Source organism: Sorex fumeus, unplaced genomic scaffold (genome assembly GCF_029834395.1).
Source record: "Sorex fumeus unplaced genomic scaffold, SorFum_2.1 ptg000081l, whole genome shotgun sequence".
Taxonomy (NCBI): Eukaryota; Metazoa; Chordata; class Mammalia; order Eulipotyphla; family Soricidae; genus Sorex; species Sorex fumeus.
The window spans coordinates 15617870-15631901 of NW_026606138.1; the positions used below are offsets into that span (position 1 = coordinate 15617870).

The 14032-nt window shown below is 40.2% G+C and overlaps 1 protein-coding gene across 1 annotated transcript in view; it reads left to right on the top strand.

Moving 5' to 3' along the window:
- The window catches only part of ALDH1A2 (aldehyde dehydrogenase 1 family member A2), an 89377-nt gene that overhangs the window by 64646 nt on the left and 10699 nt on the right, over positions 1 to 14032 (top strand). Inside the window, exons 8-9 of the mRNA XM_056130727.1 lie at positions 11384 to 11486; positions 13282 to 13466. Coding sequence (XP_055986702.1) covers positions 11384 to 11486; positions 13282 to 13466 — 288 coding nt within the window. The remainder of the gene's footprint in view (positions 1 to 11383; positions 11487 to 13281; positions 13467 to 14032) is intronic.

Genomic DNA, 14032 nt, shown 5'->3' on the forward strand with positions numbered 1-14032 from the left:
CCATTATTAGGTTTCAGTCATACAATGTTCCAATACCCGTCCCTTCATCTGTTCACATTTTGTACCATCAATGCCCCAATTTCCCTCCATTCCCGCCTTCCCCAGCCCATCTCTATGACAGACACTTTCTCTCTCTCTCTCTCTCTCTCTCTCTCTCTCTCTCTCTCTCTCTCTCTCTCATTTTGGTCATTATGGTTTGCAGTATAAGTACTATAAGGTTATCATGTACATCCCTTTGCCTGTCTTCAGTGCTCAATTCTTGTTCAGAATGATTATTTCCAACTGTCATTGTCATTGTGGTCTCTTCTCTATCCTAATTTCCCTCTCCCCCTTCTCTCTACTTATGACAAGCTTCCAACAATGGGCCAGTCCTTCTGGCCCTCATTTCTGTTATCCTTGAGTAATTGTCTCATACTTTGTTTTTTTTTTATATCCCACAAATGAGTGCAAACATTCTATGTCTGTCCCTCTCCTGATGTTTTTCACTCAGCATGAAATTCTCGATGTCCATCTGTTTGTAAGCAAATTTCATTCTTCCTGTTGAATTGTACTATTTCATTGTGTAGATGGACATAATTTCTTTATACAGTCATCTATTTGGGGGCACTAAGGTTGTTACCAGGTTCTGGCTATTGTTATTAGCTGGCACTCCCTTTTGCTCCCCAGAAAGATGCTGTCTCATCATTCTTGGAAAAACTATCTTTTTTTCTATTGACTCACCTTTGTACATTACTTAATTATCAGATGCCCTATTTGTATGAGTCTCATTATGGATTCTGTTCTGTTCTCCCAGTTGTGTTCATCACAGTTACAATCTCTTTTTATTACTGTAGCATTATTACATAGAAATTTTTATTAATATAGAAAAGAATTAAGAACAAAAACCCATAATCTTCATAAGATGCAAATATTCAGTATGTGCATGTGTGTCAAAGGTCGGGGTGGTAATTGGGAAGATGGGAAAAGAGACCAGGGTAGCCTGTAAAATTTGGGGCTATTACAGAAACTAACTATAGTACAAAGCATGTTTGCAGAAAACAGGTTTCAGGTAAGTTTTTCTTACCAAGTCTAAGTTTGATATTTTTCTCTCTAGAGAAATTCACTTGGAGAGGAACAGTCCTAGGCCTCAGAGACAAGGTCTAGTACCTTATCTTGAACAATATAATTGGAAGAAGAGGACCTAAGTGAGAATTATTTGTCTAATATAAGAAAATTAATTTCAAATTATCATATTGAAGGTGGCAAATGAGAATTTTCCCAAGCAAATCAAATATCATGTAATTCCTGAACTTCTTTCCAGGTTGTATTTTTTTAACTTATTTATCTTTTTATCCTTTTGTTTAACTACTTATGAAATGTATAGATTCTTCCAGAGGTGACATCTCTTAAAATTAGATTTATGTGACTTACTCTAGGGAAAGGATATCTAATAGCACATCTGTAATCAGCCATAATAAGTAGTATTTTAGCTTTTTGCTTTCTTTTCACTTTAGTACAATTCTTTAAGGAGCAAAGTACCTTGAGACTAACAGATAGGACTAATTTCTTGTTATGCAGCTAGATATTTAAGCAGTGAGTCTAAACATTTAATAGGTGGCTATGAAAGGGCTCTAATAAACAGAGTCAATAAACAACCTCAGTAAAGTACAGGAAAGCAGTTTGCGTTTTGCTTGACATGGTGTTTCCTTTAGTCAGTTGGAGGCACAAACCATGACTTCATCATTAGTCAACACGATGGTGGAGACCATCAAAGCAAACTGCAGGAGAGTCCAGATTGATTCGTGCCAGACAAATGTTTGTTGCTCACAGCTGTATTATCACGGATTCTGACGGGTGCAGCTGGGCTTCTCCTTTCACTTCCTGGGGAGCTGGATGTTATGGTGCCTGAGACAGACGCCCTCTCTGTAGTCACGAGTCAGCTCATCTTCCTTGAGAGTGAGATCCTTGACCAGACACAGTTGTGGCTATTTTGTAAAACAACCACAGCCCCCTTCGAGAGGTATATTATTATTTTCGCTACTTCATACCCTTTAGCCATCAACCCCTAGGTTTTGGTGAAAACTTTGTTGGTTATAGAAGGGAAATGATGGGTGGGCATAAGAAGAATGAGTAGGGGGCCACTCAGAGGGTAGGGTGGTAGAATATAGAGGTCTGAGGCAAAGCTCCTGAAAAATGATAAATTAGTTTAAAGGGGGAGACAACAAAAAAGAAATAAATTATGTAAATAAATTAAAATAAATAAATTAAAAATAAATTGAGTCAACCAGTAAATCATATCGTATTTGAATCAAAAAGATTTGTTTGGTGTGTTAAGATGATTGAAGTGTTCAAGTTGTAAAGCCTTGCTCCTCTTCGCTGTTATTCTTTTGGTTTGGTTTGGGTTTGGGTTTGGGTACCACACTGGGCAGTGATCAAGAGTTACTCCTAGCTCTGTTCTAAGGAATCACTCCTGGAAGGCTTGGGGAACCAGCTGGGATGCCAGGCCAGCTATGTGCAAGGCAAGCCACCCTATCTACTGTACTATCTCTCCTGCCCCTCTGCTGTCATTCTTAAATCAAAATGTGAATATGAAAAGAGTAAGAGAAGTATTCTGTAGACCCTCATTCTGTTAGCTTAATATACTTTTCAGCAATTTGCTTTCTTTAGAAAGGAACAGAGTAGAACAGGTCCAATACCAGTCCTTTCAGTTCATCCAGCTGGTGGAATATGAGGTGCCTTTGGCTGAGATCAGGCTGCTTCCTATCATAGCAGACCAGAAAAATCAAATTCTCAATTCTTTAAAAAAATAATTCAAGTAGAAAAGGGGAGTCTTCCATAAGAAATGGATGGCGAAGTGTATGGGACACTCAGTGTGATCTGTTAGCTGTGAATGGTGTGTTTAGCTTTTGGGATTCTACTCAAAGCAGATAGGGAACCTCTGAAGAACATTCTGATTGGCAGAAAGAGCCCACGACTTGGTGTGGGCATGATGAATCGAGGCCACTCTGAGGCCTTCAAGCAGCACATCATTCTTTTAAAAAAAATTATTAAATCACGATGAGATATACAGAAAGTTGGCTGTGATTGGGTTTCAATCACACAATGTTCCAACACCTGTCCCTTCAGTAGTGTGCATTTCCCATCACCAATGTCATCAATTTCCTTCCTTCCACCCCCCACCCCCAGTCCGTCTCTATGGAAGAAATACAAATGGCCGAAAGGCATAAGAAAAAATGCTCTACCTTGCTATTCATCAGGGAGATGCAAATCAAAACCACAATGAAATATCATCTCACACCATGGAGACTGACACATATCAAAAATAACAAGAACAACTAGTGCTAGTGTGGATGTGGGGAGAAAGGAACAGTCATTCATTGGCAGCACATCATTCTTGGTATCTCTGAATTGTGGGTATTTTCACCCAAACTATGAAGTACAGTAACAATTCTTGTCTCACAAGATTTTCATGAAATTTGCAGTAGTATTTGTAAGCAGCACAGAACATAAACTAATAAAAAACTAAGCACTTTGAAAATTGGACCAACAACAAAAAATTAGAGACTAGTTTGACAGAAATACCCTTAAATATTATTTTATCTCATGGTACTTAACCTTGGCAGTATACTAGAATGTTCTTGGGAACTTTGTAATACCTGCACCTCTGTGCCCTGCTACTAAGACTGTCCAGAGGTCTACCACAAACACAGAATGTCTTTAGGTTTCAGGAACTCCAGGTGCAGCTAGCATCTGGGCCTGGGAGGCTTCTTCTCTGTTAGAGAGCAGGTGGGCCACTAGAGAGCCTTCTACTTACTGGGTCAAAGCTACGCCTTGAAATTCCTGTATTTTCCTTTCTCACCTTGATTTCCCTGAAGACCTCATATTTTCTGAATTCCAGAACCCTCTAGAACAGTGAGTTTTAGTCCTTTACACCTGTGGAACAGTGGTTGTCAGTTAAGTGACAGTAGCAGTATTTTGCATACTGACAAAATATTTCTGTCCTATTCTGACTCATCAACTCAATAAATATTAGCAAAAGTCTTTCATGGTATATTCATCTATTATTTTAAAAAACCCAGTTTTGCTACTCATACATTCAGCATAGTGAGGAAGACAGTTTCAAGGCCAGGAGGGTTTGCGACCACATGTGGCATGCTCAGAGATCATTCCTGGTAGTACTCAGGGGACCAGAGGTGGTGCCTGGGATTTGAGCCAGGACTGATTGCATGCAAAGAAACTGCTTTAACCAATGTACTGCCTGTCCAGATCTGAAGACTTTTATTAAATCACAACCATGAGATAGTTATGTGGGAGGAGAAAGAACACCAAGTCCTGTGAGGAGGGTGATCTGAGGGATGGGTGTGTTGGTGACTAAGAGGTGAGAAAGAAGTGATGGGGTAGCAGCTAGATTGATTTCCATCTTTCATATTCTACCAACTTTTGAAACTAATGTTCCCACGTGAAGTACAGGAAGTTGTTAGGTATCTTGGTCCTATTGCATTCTTATAGATATCTAAACAGATTGAATTGGACTTTCATTTCTGGATCTTTCAGAAAGACAAGGAATCACACATATTTTGGGCATTTCTATTTCTATCATAGTTGAAAGCAGTAAGTCCAACAAAACAAATTAGTAAAAGGACAGAAGGGACTCGAGAGGCACTCGCCTTGTGTGTAGCCAACCTGGGTTCTATCCCCATCACTCTCAAACTCTCCAAGAATGATCCCTGAGCACAGAGACAGAAGTAAGTCCTGACTACTGCTAACTGTGGCCCAAAATTTAAACAGAGAGAGAAGCATGGAGTAAGCCTGAGTGTAAGTTCAGAAATATATTGTAAAAAGAGGCATCTTTGGCCAGTTTTCTGAGATCACTACAGGTGCCATGTCTCTGGAAAAATCATCCACCCTGGTGTGTATAGTTATAAAGAAATATCTCTGAGAAGGAATCCATCTCAATGTGGATCATTAAATAAGAAAAAGGAAAATTTTACCCTAGTTTAGATTCTGAATCTAGTTATGAATAGCCTTGAATAATAGGGGTGTGAAAGAAGTCTTATGTGTTCTTTTTGTCATATATAACAAATTATTTTCCTTGCCAAGCACCAAATTACATTTCCCTGCCCAGCTGCATTGCTGGGAACATGATTCTGGTGAGCTGAGGCTCTTCCAGGGATACTCCGATATCAATCTTAAAAAGCCTTTTCAAAACAAGCATGGGAGTCGTAGTTGGTCTCTGCCAACATTCCTGCTGAGAATTAGCCCAGTTCTATTATGTGTGGGGGAGCCCCAGCTCCCCAGCCTTGTCTATTGGGGTACAGAGATACAGCTGGGAGACTGCATGGAGTGCAAAGTTAAGAATCCACAGATAGGATGAATATCACTTCCTCTTTAATAATAAACTCTGCAGAGAAACAGAGACATCATTTTTTTTTCTTTTATTATTCCATGTAGCAGTGAAACTTTTCTGCAAAGCTGCTTCTGCTTGACAAACAGAACTGCAGAATAAATAAGAAAGAAATTCAGAATTCACAGGGTCTAAGGTGTCATTTTTGATCCCCTTCAACTGACTGGAGTACTCAAGGGCAGTTTTGACTGCTTGGGTCATGCCTTCATTCTGATATGAAACAATTGAGACCCAATGAGGTGATGCAGCTCCCCCAGATCGAATATTCCTTAGAAAGACAAACCAGAGTGTATGCTTTCTATGTCTCCGATTCCTGTGGGCCACACTATATATAGTTCATAAGTTCAAGCTGAGTTCTCATCATCTAGGTTCTCTGTCTCAGAATAAGGGACATAACATGAGTATATTGTTACATCTTTTCTGATTGGGAAAAAAAACTCAAAATCTGTGTCTTTATCCAATTTAACTTACACTCATATACAAAATTTACTTTTTTAGGCTGTTTGATGGTTTATTTTATCTTTTAGTTGCCTGTTTTATCAGAGCAGGACTTGATTTTATGAGTTCTGTCACTATATTTTTAAATTTTATTTTCATAAAGTTGTTCACAATAATGGATTACATTCAATATTTTGACACCAGTCCCACCTTTATCACACCTTCCCATCACTGTTATTTTGAATTTTCCCACCACCACTGAAACTTGCCAAACAGGCAGTTGCTAGATAATTTATTTTGCACCGCTTGTTATGAATAGCATAAGCTCTTCTAGCCACACACTACTAGAATTCTAAAATTTTAGATAACTAGATCTGGAGGCATCTCTGCAGTGAACTGCTCGGTTCCAAGATTCTTTTGTGTGTCTCTGGATCATTATCATTAACGAACTTAAATAGCAGGTCAAGGCAGTTCATGGATGTGACATCCAGGGTCCCATGGGGCAGGAAGATGGGAAGCGCCAGTCTGTCCCCTTTCCTTTGAGGCCTGGGGTTTGCTGTCACTGATCCCGCATACCTGGGATTTTCTTTGGGTTCTGAAAGTTGGCAGCCCCTGGGATTCCTAAGGAGAAGGTTGAGGGATGACGCCTGTTCCTGTCTGAGGCACTCCAGTGAAATTGGCCTGGTGCAAGGTTCAGAGGCATCTCTGCAGCGAACTGCTCGGTTCCGAGATTCTTTCGTGTGTCTTGGGTCTGTCACTATTGACTTTTTAAATTTTAGTTTTAAAATGCTGTCATTGGTAGGGTTTCATGCATACGACATTCCAACACTGACATGTCACCATAGTTCCCGTTTCCCTCCATCTTTGTCTCAGAGTTTCTTCCTCCCCCTACCACCATCCCCCCCTCGAACCCCTTACCATCCCCACCACACTCTTCCCATCCTTCCCATCTTACTTCCCTAATAAGATTCACTTTGGAAATCAGTTCATAGATTGTTACTGTGTGCCATTTGTTGCCCCCTTACAATGGGTTCTTTTTATCTCACATGTGAGAGAGATTATTCTATATTTATCTCTCTCCTTGTCAGTAACTTCTCTCAGCATGATCCCCTCCAATTCCATCCATGTAGCAGCAAATTCATGATTTAATCTTTTTCTTACAGTAGTGTAGTGTTCCATTGTGTATATGTACCATAGTTTCTTTATCTAGTCATCTGTTTTGGGGTACTTGGTAGTTTCCAGAGTTTGAATACAATGAATAGTGCTTCAATTAACATAGGAGCTCAAATGTTTTGTTTTGTTTTCTGAGTAGTTTGGGGGCCATTGGATAGATGACAAGAAGTGAAGTTGTTGGAATACATAGAAGTTTAAGTCTTAATTTCTTGAGAATTGTCTATATTGTTTCCAAAAAGGTTGAACCAGTCAGCATTTCCCCCAGCAGTGCGAAAGGAGGGTTCCTTCTTTCCCATGTCCATGTCAATATCAGTTGTTTGTTTTTATCTTTGTGACATGTACCAGTCTCACTGGTGTGAGGTAATATCTCTTTGTTTTTATTTGCATTTCATGTGATCAACATACCAATTGATAATCTGATGACTTTTTGGAGGAAATTTCTATTCATCTCTTCTCCCCATTTTTAATAGGCTTGCTTGCTTTTATTTTCTTCTTAAGGTCTTCCTGTGATTTATATATCTTAGAGTTACTGACTTTATTTTTAACTACTCAGAAGACTGAGCACCCTTGCAGCCTCAGGTTTCTTCCCATGAACTTGCCCCATCTGACCATGCTGTAAATAGAGTGAAGAGATTTTTGTGGCCACACATTTCCACTGAACCTGCTCATCACTGCCTTTTCCTCTCAGAAGATTCAGATCATCCTAGATTCTATTGTTTATTCTTTCTTCCTCAGAATGCCATTCTTAATTTTAGACATTTGCCTAGGACTTACACAAGTAAAATTTTAGGTAGACTTGCACTAGGCCTACTCTGTTCCATGAGTTCACAGTTCAGTTCCTCTGTAAACACTTTGTTTTGAACATACTATCCTTTGCTCTTAAGAATCCCTACTTTGCAATTTCATATGTTCTACTCCTCAGCACCACTTTCCTCTCCATGGGAGTGAGATGATGGGGGCATCATGTCTGGGGACTCTTAACCTTGTTCCATTCAGTGAATTCAAAGGTGATAATATGTTCTCCAAAGAGAATCTGAGCTGGAAACTGACCAAGTCCTGGGAATTCATTTGGTGCTTGATCCTATTATTAATGAAGGTTGATCCAATTATTAATGAAGGATAACTTACCCTAATTCCAGGGGTAAGGTCTGGGTGTTCTGACTATAGTGAAGTGCTGCATAATCATCATTTCACCAGTTTAGATGCAAAATTAAATTAGAACCTGAATTTTCTCTCCATAAACTGCAAAGCCATACTTACTGAGTACATGCTAGGTATACAGGACAGTGTTTTTAGCTGTGAGTTTTCAGTAAGGGACTGTGCCCTGAAATGAACCTAGCCCACAGGAGGAGGACAAGAAAGAGTTTTTAAATGAAGAGATTATGAGAAACTTTTTTTTTCAGATGGAAGTTGTTCTAGTATAGTCTGACATGTCCATTTCTTTCTCAAGACAAGGCCACAACTTTTCTTTTCAAAAATGAAGAGAAAATACATTACTAATCTGAGATTTTCCTTCAGTGTTTAGCACAAATTTGATTTCTGAGGAAAGATTGGCAAAACATTGGAATGGGGAAAGTTATTCTTAGGGTATTCTCCTATTATCATAGACTGAGCGAGATTGTTACATAGTTACTGCTGTAGCCATGAAATAATCACTAACATTCTTAGCGGCAACACATAGAATGTTAGGTTATATGTTAGGTAAATATTATGAACTGGGACTAACAAATTTAATGCCAGCCAGGAAAGTTCTATTTTTCATAACTCTAAACATTTATCACTTGTCTCAGAACGTGTAAAAACCCATGATTTTGCCTGCTCTTCCTTATGTTTTGAATGCCTGACAGAAATTAGTTACAGATTTTGTAACTGATTTGTGAGCCTCATAATGTCAATAGAAGGTGGTGTTCCTACTTTTTTTTTAATTCCTTTGAAATTGAGGGAGATGGTATGGGAAGCTTATGGCAGCTGCTAAGTGCCCAGTAAACAGAGACAGGAAGGAGAAAGGGCAGAGGTTGGAAGGGAGGGGAGAGGAGAGGAGTCGCCTACAGAGTCCCAAAGGCTTTGCCAATAACCCCTGAGAACCTGCAGCTCCTGTGGCATCTAGTGCTCAAGTTGCTCATCTGTAGAGTAAGATATATGCTTTCTTAGAGCGGCACAATATTCCACTGTGTATATGTACCACAATTTCTTGATTCACTCAACTGCAATTGGGCATTTGGGTTGTTTGCATATCGTGGCACTACAATGAATATGATATGCCTGTGTCCTTTCGAATCAATGTTTTTGTGTTTGGGGAGGGGGTCGATGCAAGAATTGGTATATCTAGGTTAAAAGAGAGATTTTGTTTCTACATTTTTGAGAAATCTCCATATTGCTTTCCATAGCAGTTGAACAACATTTTGACCAGCAGCGAATAAGGGTTTCTTTCTCACCATCACCCCACCAACACTGACTGTTTCCAGACATTTGCTGTCTCACTGGTAGGAAATGCTGTCTCACTGTGGCTTTTATTTTCATCCCCCTTATCAGAAGTGGATGATAAGCACTTTTTCAAATGCCTACTGGCCATTCTTATTGCTTCTTTTGGGAAGTGTGTACATCTCTTCTACCAATTTTTAATAGGATTATTGGATTTTGTTGTGTTGTTGAGCTTTGTGTGGGCTGTAGCAATAGCACAGAGGTAGGGTATTTGCTTTGCACACAGCCAACCGGGTTTAATTCCTTACTGGAGAGCCCAGCAAGCTGCTGAGAGTATCCCGCCCGCATGGCAAAATCTGGCAAGCTACCCATGACATATCCTATATGCCAAAAACAGTAACAACAAGTCTCACAATGGAGATGTTACTGGTACCCACTTGAGCAAATCCGTGAACAACAGGAGGACAGTGCTGCAGTGCAGTGCAGTTGAACCTTGTGAGTGCTTTATAGATTCTGGATATTGGCCCTTTATCTTGAGTGAAAATATTTTCTCCCATTCAGTAGGATGTCATTTTATTTTTGTTCTAGCTTCTTTTGCTCTGAAGATTTCTTATTTGTTTAGGTTTGAAGCCCCACTTGTTTAGGTTTATTTTTGTCTTTTCCTCTGTGCTCATCTCATTAAAAATACCTCTGGGTCCATTTCCTGGAAAGTTCTGCCTAATTTTTATTTGATGTATTCAATGGATTCTTGTTTAATCTTGATGTTTTTAATACACTTTGAGTTTGCCTTAGTGAATGGTATGAGGTACGGTTTCAATTTCATTTTGTGACATATGGCTGTCCAGTTTCCCAACCCATTTGTTCAAGAGGTTTTATTTGCTCCCCTTATATACTAAGCTCCTTTGTTCTGGAATAACTGCCCCTAAATCTGGGGGTTTAACTCAGAACTCTCCATTCTGTTCCAGTGGTTTGTGAGTTGATATTTATTCCATGTATTTTTGATGTCGTATATCTTTGTAGCACAAAACATCCAATTTTCCATGACATGGATGGAATTATAGAGACAGATACCTCTGTTACTCACTGCTGTGTTTCTTTATATTCCACACAAGAGAAAGATCATTCTAGAGTTCCCCACTCCTTCTGACAGACTTCATTTAGCAAAAACAATAAGCAATATTGAAAACTGTGGAGAAATTCAGGAAAATGTGAGGTGGTACATTCTTCCTTGAAGAAACACTTCTCTGTTTCTTTTTTGATACTTTGAATTTTATTGGAAATGGAATTGCAACACAATTATGCATGCTTTCTCCGAAATTTGCCTCTAGTTTGCTTAGTTCTACATAAATAAGCATTGCACAAATAAAGTCCTCCAACCATCCAACTTCCTTATAGCTATCTGGATATAGGCTAAACAAAGGCAGAAGAATCACAGTCTAATCTTTTCAAATCATGTAACTAAAGTCATACCTGACATTTCTGGAGATACAAAAGATTTTTTTACATCCATTGTGCTTTCAGGAGAAACCATTTGGTTTTTTCCCTGGAAATCAGAATCCAAAGCTAACAGCACTACACAAGCATCACTGGGTGCAGTTTTAGAGGCCCCAAGAACCCGAAGTGTCTGTCAATGGTGGATCCTCATGTCACATTTTGTTTGCCAGATGTCTTCACAGAAATTTTTCCATAATTACGTTTCCAAATTTAACCCCATTTTTGTTGATCCCACGAGTATCACAGAACTAAAGCAATCTTCCAGCTGAATGAAGCATAGATGTTAAACTGTACCTCAGCTTCTGTTATCCACACAAGCTGACCACAGGAGTCGTTCCTGTGGGCATTCAGTGTGTTGGTTTGCCTTGCAGGATCTTTGACTGCCACAGCTGACTGCTGCCAGGATCAGACTCTGCCCACTTTTTCTGCCAACAAGAAGGCCTGTGAGACCTCACCCCATCTCCTCTCTTTCAGGTTGGGAAGCTTATCCAGGAAGCAGCTGGGAGAAGTAATCTGAAGCGAGTAACCCTGGAACTTGGAGGGAAAAGCCCCAATATTATTTTTGCTGATGCCGATTGTAAGTCAGCCCCACATAGCTTTCCCAGTGCCTCCTGCAACAGCCTTCGTGTGTCTACTTTAACACCAAGGGGTGGGGTGGGATGGAGTGGGGAATTAAAGTAATAAAAGGAGAAACTCAAGAAGAAAAAGATCTTCCAAAGGGAAAACATAGATAAATATTTTAATAAGCATTTATCAAAATTGGACCAAGTTTGTTTTCTAGAGACGAATGAGCCACTTGACTCTGTGTTGTAGGCAAGGGTGAAAAGGCACAGCTCGGTGCTGAATGGTGCCAGGAGAACTGACATCAGCTTCTGAACACTTTGTGGGAGTCTCAGCCGGAAAAATCACTATGCCTCAGTCCTCCTGCCTGATAGCTTTGTAGATCATATGAAAATTTCTCTTTTACCAACCCTCCCAAACAGGGCCCACACTCACAGCCTTTCTCTGTTTAGGCATCAGTGTCCCTTCTGTCTGTTCCATGTAAGGCACGTGGGTCACTTCTGAGTGAATAGAGCAAATCAGAGAAGAGTGTGCCCCAGAGCATCCTGGGGAACCTGATGTCTGCAGCAGCAGGCACAGCTGCGGGGATGCTGGTCTGAGACACTTTCCAGGGAACGAAATCCCCAAACCTTCTCACATTCTCCTTTCCCAGTTTGCCCACTTGAAGAGACCAGAGAGCAAATCACCTGATCAGAGAGTAAATCAGCATTCACTAATTTGCAGAGTTCAGCTTTATATACTGGCTATCAAAAGGACCCGATTTTCTCTATCTGAATTCCTGTCTAGATGTAGGCACTGATTGACAAGATGATATTGATGAACGGAGTGACTCATTTGTTGCACATGAGATTTATTAGAACTGTCTTGAAATGTAGGATGTATGAGGTGAAAAATGGGTTGTCCTATTTTGCTGCCGAATTTCACATAAGTATAAAGGAAATTACTGTTTTTGAAGCTGATACACTACTGTTATACAGTTTGATAAATTTCCCAAAATACTAACTAAACTAAAAGAACTGGAGTGATAGCAAAGCAGGTAGGGCATTTGCCTTTCACGCAGCCGACCCGGGTCGATTCCTCCATCCCTCTCGGAGAGCCCAGAGCCCAGCAAGCTACCAAGAGTATCCTGCCCGCATGGCAGAGCCTGGCAAACTCCCTGTGGTGTATTTGATATGCCAAAAACAGTAACAACAAGTCTCACAATGGAAACATTACTGGTGCCTGCTCAAACAAATCGATGAACAATGAGAGGGCAGTGCTACAGTGCTACTAACTAAACACAGAGTTACAAGGTTCTATAAATCCAGTGCATTCAGGTTGTAAGTGTTTGTAAATTGGTAGTTAACAAGACAAATGCAGTATGGAGATCACCTAAATACTCTTAATATTACAAAGTGTTTTTAAAAAGTCAACTTTACATTAAAAATTATATTTTTCTTAAAATTGGCAGCCTAACAACCATTGATCTTATAGTCGTATATAAATTAACAGCCAAAATGCAGTGGCTTTCTCTCTTAGTTTCTCTCTTAGTTAATTTTTTTAAATTGCATTGCATTATATTTTGGGTCCCTTGACATGTTACAACTTCTACTGTAGAAGGCATAATCCAAAGAGATGCAAAGAAGTCAAATTGTCAGAGTCCCTCCAGCAAGTGATGGGAAGGTGGCGTCTAGTTAGAACTCACCTGTGCTTTCCACCCAGTGCTGGCACTGTTCTGCATTGTGAGCTGGGAACAGGGAGGGAAGTGACCCTATGGACAAGCCACGCTGTTGGCCAAGAAGTGTTGAATGTATGTCTGTTTGCTCTCCTAGTGGACTATGCAGTGGAGCAGGCCCACCAGGGTGTGTTCTTCAACCAAGGCCAGTGCTGCACGGCCGGCTCCCGCATCTTTGTTGAGGAATCCATATACGAAGAGTTTGTGAGAAGAAGCGTGGAACGGGCCAAGAGACGCATAGTGGGGAGTCCCTTCGACCCCACCACTGAGCAGGGACCCCAGGTAGAGAAATTATAACCCTCCCGTTCTTAACCCTTGGTAAGCACAGAAGCTTGACCCTGCAAAACAGCATCTTCATGCTTTTCTGCTGCTTTCCTACTCTTCTGATTTATTCGCGACTTTAAAAATGGCCAGTGTAGAAGGACTGGTCATTGGTTGGAAATAACCACAAGCATTGTGGGAGGTATGAGGGGAGTTAAGATATAGGAAGATCCAGTATGAAAACAAAAGTTGGAAATGATCACTCTGGACAAGAACTGAGTTTTGAAAGTAGGTAAAGGGATATACATGATAACCTTTCAGTAGCTGTATTGCAAACCATAATGCCAAAAATGAGAGAGAGAGAGAGAGAGAGAGAGAGAGAGAGAGAGAGAGAGAGGTGGGAAGGGGGTGGGGAGAATGACACTGGTGGTGGGTAATTACACAGGTGGAGGGATGGGTGTTGGAATATTGTATGACTGAAACCCAATCATGAACAGCTTTATAATGCTTTATCTGTGGTAATTCAAGAAAGAAAGAAAGAAAGAAAGAAAGAAAGAAAGAAAGAAAGAAAGAAAGAAAGACTAGTG